This window comes from Taudactylus pleione, unplaced genomic scaffold (genome assembly GCF_031769625.1).
Source record: "Taudactylus pleione unplaced genomic scaffold, aTauple2 ptg000116l, whole genome shotgun sequence".
Classification (NCBI taxonomy): Eukaryota; Metazoa; Chordata; class Amphibia; order Anura; family Myobatrachidae; genus Taudactylus; species Taudactylus pleione.
In genome coordinates, this window is record NW_028284518.1 from 25670492 (window position 1) to 25680819 (window position 10328).

The window sequence follows — 10328 nt, forward strand, 5'->3', positions numbered from 1 at the left end:
TAGATACCTTCACCAACTTAGCAATCACTATATGTGTAGAATATATATCATGTCTTTCTATCTAAAGCATGGACAGACCTAAACATCTATGCTTCTGGAGAGATTTTATACCCCCATAGCTCTACTTTATTGGACCCGATACACCAGTGGGTCAGGAGAAAGCGGATTAGCATCTCTCCCCTACACCATCTGGTTGTTGTATAATTGAGACATGGTTTAGAAGATACTACACATTGTGTTCACATTTATCTTTATGTATGCTTGAATAATCTGGATTGGGTGGATATACAGAGAAACACCACACAGAACATCTACGGTGCAAAGAAAAATATGATACACCATATTGGAAGATAAGTATTTTTGTTTGTACTCTCCTTGTGACATAATAGGCATCGCCGTTTTTCTCCACACTTCACCATAAGCGGTCCCATTAAACAAAGCAAACCGAAAATCATGATCCATTACAAACTCGAGGAAGGGTATATTTATACCTACCCTTCTTCCGCGCGAATGACTGGAACCCAAGTGTGCCCAGTCATTGCAGGAGCCGCCAGCCAATCAGCGGGTGCCATAGACTGCAATGGAGATTTCACACCATTGAAGTCTAAGGGGGAGACAGGCTGACCGCATACAGCCAATCAGGGGGTAGCTCCTACGGAGGCACCCACTGATTGGCTGGCGGCTCCTGCAATGACTGGGCACACGTGGGTCCCAGTCATTCGCGTGGATGAAAGGAATGTGTAAACATACTTTTCCTCCTGTTCATAATGGATCAGGATTTTTTTCTTTAATCCCCTGGATGCCCACATGGAACGAATAGGACATGATCAACGCAAAGGAAGAGGCGAGTATGTTATTTATTTTCAGGTACCTATGGATGCTACATGGAGAAGTGGACATGATTGGCTACAGGGATACTAGGTGAGTATGAGTGATAGGGAGTGTGAGTATGCATGCGTGTGGGCATGTATGATTAAAATTGTACTGGTTATGCTTCTTGGGAAGGGGGTGCACGTAATTTTTTTTTATATAGATATATATGTACACACAGAAACATGCATGTATCTCATAGATATGTGCATGTTTCTGTGTTACTTTGACCTGCTCAGGATAAACTCGCTATCCTGTAGCTGGTCTATTGTTTTTGCGATTTCTCGTGCAGTAATATGTGCGAGTGAAGCACCCGCACTCTATTACATTGCCCGAGTTCTATCTTGAGAATGGAAAAACATCTGTATGCTAGATGTTTTTTTGCGAGTATTAGTAAAGCCCGAAAAATGCGGGTTTTACTCTAGTCGCACCCTGTTACATTTGTGAGTGACTAAAAAATGCGAGTTTAGTGCTAAACTCGCATTTTTTACAAATTCACACCCTATTACATTTGGCTCATAGTATAATCTAGTACCAATAATCTAGCTGTGGTACTAGCACCAAAACTGGGCCCCCCTCAATCAGTCATCCCAAAATTACCCAACCTTCCCCTCACTGCTCCACTATTCACCCACATGCCTTCAGACTCACACTTGTTCCAAAATTCCCAAACTTGCCTTCAGAACCCCCCCCCCCACACACACACACACACACTGTTACAAGTCGCCGGCACGACTTGTCACTCTCCGACACTGCAGACATCGCTTCCACTGCTTCCGCCTGCCACGCAAGCATGGTACCACCGGTTTCTAGGTAACCTGGACCCTGGACAACGTCACATGTTACTGGGAACGTAGGATGATTGTCCATCAATGTTATTGGGTCCTCATCCTTTTTATACCAGGCAGCTTCCTCATGGCTTTGCCAGCTATAGTGTCTCCATACATGCTGCCGGTTCCTGTTGCTAGACTCAGCGTTATTGTGATTATCTCCCAGTTTTACTGCATGGTCCACGAGTGTCCCAGAACCTGTTATTTAGAGTGGATTTCCTCTTTCCAGCTTCCACATTAACTACCGGCATACAGCCTCACCTCCGGCTCTCAAAGCCACATCTCATCACCGGCTCTCAAGCCATACCACTAGCACTCAGCCGCATCTCCGTCTCCCAAAGCTGCATCTCATCACCGGCTCTCAAGCCATACCACCGACACTCAGCTGAATCACATCACCGGCTCTCAAGCCACACTACCGGCATACAGCCGCACCTCCAGCTCCCACAGCCGCATATCATCACCGGCTCTCAAGCCATACCCCCGGCACTCAGCGGCATCTCTGGCTCTCAAAGCTGCATCACATCACCGGCTCTCAAGCCACACTACCAGCATACATGTGCACCTCTGGCTCCCAAAGCCGCATTTCATCACTGGCTCTCAAGCCATACCACTGGCACTCAGCCGCACCTTTGGCTCTCAAAGCTGCATCACACCACCGGCTTGCTAGCCTCACCACCTGCACACAGTCGCATCCGCGGCTCTCCATTGGCTGGACTTGCTGTGCTTAAAATCACCGGCCCTTTAGCTGTCACATCTACCCTAGTCTTCTTAGGGGATCTGTGTAAACCTCTACTATCCCGAGTTTAAGTCCAGATGGCCGCCTAAGTACCGGTGAACGCTATTTTGTTCTAAGGGAACAGCGGGAGGTTGTTAGTGGCAGAAGATCTCAACCATTGGATTCTAGGGGTTTACATGAGGTACCCTAGGTAACCGTAACACACACAAACACACTCAGCAGGCTCCACCTGCCACAATATACTCTCTTGTGGTCTCAGATTCCACATGTTATTTAGACCTCTACACATGCCACTCAAGCCTCAACACATTCCACTTAGACCCCCACACATACCCCCACTCACTGACACACATCACATGCCTCCACTCAGTGGTAGTCTCCACATGCCCCAAAACCAGAGCACTCCTCGCATGCCTCCCTTCACTGCCATACATTACATGCTTCCCCCTTAATGCCACTGGCAGTGTGTTACTTGTCATCAACAAGCTGTTTGGTTCAGCAGGAGTCAGGGGCATATCTATAATGGGTGCAGGGTGAACGGGGTCCTGGGGGTCCCCGAACCGCACACCCTGCACCCATAGTGTTACTTACCTCTCCGGAGTCCCACGTCGGAGCAGGGGTCCGGTGCTGTAAAAATGACTGGAAATGGCCGCCGCGGCCATTTTCCCGTCATTTGCAGATGCGCAGTACAGGGAAAATGGCTGCCGCGGCCATTTTCCCAGTGACCTTCGCATACTCTATAGACTCTGGGCGCATTCTAGTGCACAGAGTCTATAACTCCAGCACTGGCCGCCGGACAGAGAGGAGGGGACCCGTGTCGGAGACTGCACACGGGCCCCCTCCTCTCTAGAAACGCCCCTGGCAGGAGTGTGGAGGGAGGGCAGAGATTTCCAGATACTTCTTGTTCCTGGAGACTCAGGGCCTGATTCAGAGCCGGACGCTCTGACCAGAGCACTCGCTCTGAATCAGGGCCCTCCTACCTAAACTTGGAGCGGCCTCTTGGACGCTCGCATAGCTGTGGGTTACCACCCACAGCTTATGCGAGCGTCCATGATGATGGTTGCGATGGTCAAGACCATCGGGCTTGCGACGAGACCCTGCGGTAGGGTCTCGGTGACCGCAAGCCCTGGAGTGATTTTGGCTCTATCAGAGCCAAAATCCCTCCCGTCAGTGGGGCCAGACCCAGACGGTAGGCGTTCCCATGGGAACGCCTCCGTCTGGCAGCCACGCCTCCAGCACGCCCACCAAAGGGGGCGTGCTGTCAATCAACATCGACAGCACGCCCCCTTTGGTGCAAGACCTGGAGCGGCGGCTTCCCCGTCGCTCCCCGGGTCTCGCGCATGCGAGCGGGTCTGAATCAGGACCTCAGTCTTATGGGTTACAATTTCTCACATTCTACCCAAAACTATATTTTCATTTTAGATGTAATTATTCTTTAAGTTTTGTTCATCTATTTGGCAGTTCTATTTACAATCTGTAGTTCACTTTGAATCTGTTGTGTTTTCTATTTAAAATATTGTATTGATGTTTACAAAGTATTATTTTAAAAGTAGTAATATACACAAACAATATATGTTTTAATTTGATTGATGCACAATCTTATTAACCAATACAGTAGTAAAGGTCATGTTGATCCTCCCTAACAATATTTTTTAAATATTAATGATTTTGTGCTATCACCATATGTTGACAACACCAATATTTCATATCTACAATATTTGCAATAATATCTATAGTTGCATGGTTATCAGACATGATCATTTAAAGTTCCAAAAGGAGATAATGCTATTTAGACATTATAATGTATTGAAATTTGATGCTGTTCCAATTTTGTGGGTGAATTACTATAAATTATACAAAAGCATAAGGAGAATTATTGAATATGTAACAGAAATGCTTTCTCCCTACATGTCATTGAATCTTTTGCAGGGATTCTCGTAGGTTATTATTATCATTATTATTATTATTTTCTATATACATAGATCTCCAAAATTCTTAACGTATGTATCCACTAATATACATACAAATGAGAGCATGATTACGACATTGCAATCGTGCTCTCGTTTGTATATCTAGTGATGTGCCTACACTGAACGTTCACTCGTTCAGTCCAGGCACATCCATCATCCCCGTACATGCTGAACCTGACGGGATCGTCAGGTTGACCAGCATGTACGGGTGATGATAAATGGCAAAAACGGCCAGCGGGCACGTGCTGGTCGTTTTTGTCATTTACATGCCCGATTAGCGGCCGATTTGCGGGTGATTGTATGATAACGATGTCGTTATCGTGCAATCTCCTGTCAAATTCGCCTAGTGGATACCCGGCTTTAGTAACTGTAAAATGCTACATTTATTTAAAAGTAGAATAATTAATTCTAGTCTGAGTTAATGTACACAAACTGGGTAATTTAAAAGAACATGAAACAATTAATATTATATTATAGTGTTTGTTTTACTGAACTGGAATGTAGCAAACTATAGAGAATGTGTATGCTGCAATGTAATTAAGTGATTCCTAATAATTATTACGGCCGTAATATGTTTTTGAAGTGGGCCATACTTGTATGCAATTAGTACATTTAATGTGTATGTGATTAGAAGGTACCTTTCAGTTTCTGCCTCAGGCAGCAATATAGCTAGGCACAACCTGGCAGTAAAATGGCATTGCATAACAAAACATTAATTGGATTATTTATTTTATTGGAAAACTGTTTAACCTTTCTACATAGGTTATTAGACACAGGAGAATTAGCTTTACTTGGTACTCATTGGGGAAATATTTAACAGCCCACGGAAGAGGCTAGGACCCTAATGAGGAAAACCTAATGAATTGAAAACACTGTTGTTCTTCAAATCACCTACCCGAAATTGAACCACCTTTTGAACAATTGAATATTTTAGCTTTCAGTTAAATACTAAAGATTGTGCAACTGGAACAAATAAATAATGAATATATCGCCATTATAAAAGAAACTTTGTGTAGAACAACTTCTAGATTACTAGGTGTCCTTCATTGTAATAGAAGGGAAAGTGTGCTGTTTTGGCAATTTTATTTTGATTAGCCTTTGACCTGTCTCAATATGAGTATCAGTCGTAGAACTATAAAAGCCTTTATATCACATTTACTGGTACCACACAGCATTGACCTCCCATTTCCCTCAATAGTTTTGGTTTTAGATGTCAAACATTCCGATAGAAGATTATTAACTCCCTCTGAAAGCCTGGGTAGACTATAATTGTATGTGGCCATAAAGTGAAACTTATATTAGTGACCTTTCGTGTGGCTCCATGCCCGGAGATTGCTTCATAACAAGCTGATCTTCCATTTCAGAGGAGTTTTGTAGCACAATTAACAATATTTATGTCAGTGGGAGATATCTCGTAAAAGTGACCTTTATGAATAGGAGAAAGCTTTAAGTGTTTGTTGATCCTTTAAACTTGTACAAAACCTCTGTGTTTCTGTAACATTTTGTATTAAGGCACAATAAATTATTTATGTTAAAATAATAATAATATATGGTATAATTTTGAGATGTTGAAAATAGCATTCTTCCTTATTTACTGATATACTTTTATGCCATTTGCAGATAGAACTATTATCCAGTAATTGGTTATGGTTAGTTGTTATATATGTGAGCTGTGCATGTTAATTGTAACTAGCTCATAAGTCCAATACCTTTACAATTGGCAATAGATGCAGGTAGTGCCTTTTCTCCACTTGCCAGTCACTTGCTGTTCTACAGTCTGCTCCATATGCATATAACCATAGAGGCTTCTCTATGAAGCCAACCTGTGTCGCACCTACAAATAAGATTGTGATATCTCAAACAAGATTAATGAGTGCTCTGGATATATATATATATATATATATATATATATATATATATATATAAAATCCTCCTCTTCATTCAAATTACCTAAATAGATGATCATGTAACATGAAATTCAGGTCTTGATATTATTTTTATTCTACTTTATGGTTGAAATATACCAATAATTAAATAACATAAAACCACCCTGTTTTCTAATCTTCCTGTTATCAATTGTCTAATTAGATATACATTTAAGCTTTTTAGGTGTATTGACATAAATGCCAACCTATGTTTTATATAATAACTATGCTAATGTAATAGTATACTAATGCTTTATAATGTAATCATTTGCACTATGTTATAAATGACTGGGTATTAGAAGGCAAAGATGAGTTACATGAGCATATAAAAACATAAGGCCATAGGCCGGTACTAAACCTAATGGGGCTTCACAGCACATGTGTAGGCCTAATGCACATGCTGAGAAGAATTGAGCAGGAGCCCATGTTCTGTCACAGCCCTTTCAACGACTGTAGGCTCATCCCTGCGTCTCCTGATGGTAGAGATGGCAAAAGTAGCATCAGCACCAATCCTATAGTAAGGGTCGAATGTATAATGTAGTGTGAATGTATAATTGGTACATTCTGATATCAAAATGTGCTGATTGTACAAACATTAGTCACAGACACATCAATGGACAATGTCCAGTTATATATGCTATTGTGTTTTTAATTTATTGAGTTGTTATTTGTCTGAATATAGTACAGGTCAAGATACTGTAGTTATAGATTTCATTAATCAAGGTGCATATTAGTATCTGAACAGTGAGTGGTATATACTGTACAGTTCATGTTTATTTTGAAGCAAATTAATTGTACATACTTTTCATTTAGGCATACTCTGATATAAAAATGTGAACGGTTGTAAACCTGTAACTATATTTATTTATAAACATACCTAATGAGCACAATGGGGTTGATATATCAAACAGTGAAGAAGTGAACCAGTGGAGACATAGCAACAAATTAGCTTTTACCTATAATTTTATAGAATGTACTTAATAAATGCTGCCTCAGAGTTGATTGGTTGCTATGGGAAACTTCTCCACTGGTCCACTTTATTGTTTTCACTGCCTGATATATCAACCCCATAGTCATTAACCACCTAACTAGCTAATATTTTACAAAAATACGCTCAGAAATTGTTCGGTTTTTATTATGACTGAATTAGGTCAAGAAGATTTATCTAGAACTTATTCAACACAATTTTATTAATAATTTAAAGAAAAAAACCACATAACATTAATATCGATTTTTAATATATCGGTCATTGATATTTTGGACCATCGTGACATTACTACTTTGCTGGGGGCTGCTTCATGTACACTTCCCCGGCGGCTGCTCCTCTCTGCAGTTGCCAGGTGGGTGGTCCTGCCATTTTGCCCGTTTATTAGCACGACAGACACCGGGGAGAGGGCGCAGGGATGCAGAGGGGCCGGGATTTCCCTCTGCTATTGGCATCTGCTGGAAGATTATCTTCCAGTAGCCGCCTAATGTGCGTTTCTGACTGATCACATTGTTTGCGACCGTGGACCTGATTCAGACCCGCTCGCTAAGGTGCGATCGCTTGCTGTGAGCGATTTTTGCGAACGCACTCTGCCGTAGCTCGCTAACACACAGTGGGTGTCCTTACGCAACGCAGTGCGAGCGCTTAATTTACATATCCGGCCCCTTTTTGCCAGCGAGCGATCACATCTTGCGAGCGGGTCTGAATGAGCTCCCATGTCAGGTAGCACACAGCCTGGCTTTGTCGCAAACGATGCAATCACGCCAGCAAAGTGGTTAAAAGTGACAACCTTGAAATTCTTTAGCTATGGCTGAATATTTAGGTAGTCTATAGTCATTTAAATATTGTTGTGCTTTGCATATATAAACAGACAACTGTATTGCCATCTTAATTGATGTGCAAGTGAATGTGTTTTTCCTGTCAATGAAATAACATTAATATTCCCTGTTCTCAGTAATTTGTGATAGTTGCATGAAACTAGTGTGAAATATAGCTCATGGGTGGTTATGGAGCCTGCACCAATGTTGGCCTGAGAACTTGGTATTTCAATTTCCGAATCCACAAACTGCACTTATTTCTTGATCAGTATGGTGCTTGTTATGTACTGTAGTGTGTAAATGAGCTTTACCCACTTGTGTAAGTGTTCCCTACTGGAATGTATGACTGGATCAGTGATACACATGTCATAAATATAACTCATTTGTTAAACATTTTGCCTTTTGTTATCTGAAGATTTTTGATGACCTTAAGTGATAATTCTAGTAGTCTACTGCTACACATTCTGTTATTATTAAATAATGTTTTTTCTTTTCTACAGCATCAGCCACTATGTAATTGTGATGTCTATGACTATCTTCCTGTTGCTTCTAAGTGGTTTAGTTCAGTGTCTTACTACAAAGAAGATTGCGATTTGGAGAAAAAAGAAGCACCATGTCACTTGACACAGATTAAAGGCTACTTCACTCGTACTTGAAAGTAAATACAGAAGAAACATTACAGATTGCACTGAATATATAACTTAAAATCCATTGTTGAGAACTTGTATAAATCTAATACATAAACAACCAATCAAATTCTACTGTACATTCTGCTTTTAAAGCAGTGTAGAAAGTAAAAGTAAATGTTTCATTGGTTGCATGGTTGGTTATGTTTTTCATCTCTTTAGTATGTTTTATGCTTCAGTAGCCAAAAGTAGCTGCTGTTGTCTATTTGGAAATACTGTACACTCAGTGATTAACACTAGAAAGCTAACCTTATAAAACACCTAACCTGGGTCTGTGATACCCGTAGTATCCAGAAAAATACCATTTATTAAACAATGGTGCAATACATGGTTACTACAGGTTCTACACAAGAAATGAAAAAAAAAAAAATTAAGATTTTTCCATTCAAATACAATCAGAACAAATCATTGCCCGATGTTCCATGCACATTGTCTTGTGGCACGTTACGTTGGTATGATGTCTATCGATCTTTTTTCGATGGACACATTCCACATCTCTTGGGTATTGGTAGACCTATATTGGTTCCAACTGCTCATGCATTTTTTTGCAGAATTGCCTGTAACAACATCGTAACTGAGCGAGGTAAGGTTGCCACAAGAATGTTTTTTATTGGAAACTTAGAAATGGTCTAGTGTGTCAGGCACATGGTTCTAGGGTTAAAATCTCTTCATAGATAGTAACACACTGTATTTAATGGAAGAGCATTACCAAAGTGAGGGGCACATCATATGTTTCATTTGCCCGGCTATTTTATATCAGTAACATAGGCACAGATAATACCAATGTTTCCTCACAGAGAAGTCAGTGTCACTGAGAACTGTTGCTTTTTGCAGCTTGACAGAGCAAATCTGTGGAATAGATACTTTGCAACATTATATTATATTTTTTACACTCTATTTTATAATATCTCTCAGACATTATCCTGTACACTGTGAGATTTCTAGCATAATAACTTGTCAATTGCTAAGGGGAATCAAAATGAAGTTATGTCATTGTCCAAGACAACTAGAAATAATAAAACTGTAACATGGGTGTAAATTTATTTCAATAAAATGTTTTTACTTGTGTTTTGTAATATTTAAAACAAGTCTTCATCTACTTCTCAGTATTTGGATCTGCCTTTATTGTCCAAGACACTGTGATAAAGCCAGGGTAATATGGCAAGCATTCATTTATTGAAATGTCATATTTTATTTATGTCCAGCTGATCAGTCTAATGGTGTATACACATGGTCAGATTTCTTGGTCGATTTAAATGATAATGATATTGTTTGATCGTTCAAATCGACCTTTTTTTTTGCCCCTTCAAACGACCAAATGATGCACGGGCACGGATGGTCGATATCGATATTGACCATCACCTGTGCCTGCAGGCCAACCTGGTCAGCTTGGTTACTATAGGGAACGATCAAGGGTCATTATAGTAGTTGGGGGAATGGAGCATGTGCTGGATGTTCGATAACGATCATCGAGCACATGCTGGTCGATCAGACAACGATATCTG

General features: G+C 40.8%; 1 protein-coding gene across 5 annotated transcripts in view; it reads left to right on the forward strand.

Annotated features, from left to right (window-relative positions):
• Positions 1 to 9852, forward strand: part of PIGN (phosphatidylinositol glycan anchor biosynthesis class N) — a 491207-nt gene extending 481355 nt beyond the window's left edge. For all 5 annotated transcript variants that reach the window (XM_088471817.1, XM_088471818.1, XM_088471815.1 and 2 more), the window contains one exon: positions 8638 to 9852. In XM_088471817.1, coding sequence (XP_088327943.1) covers positions 8638 to 8761 — 124 coding nt within the window. In that variant the 3' untranslated portion in view covers positions 8762 to 9852. The remainder of the gene's footprint in view (positions 1 to 8637) is intronic.
• Positions 9853 to 10328: the final 476 nt, after the last annotated feature.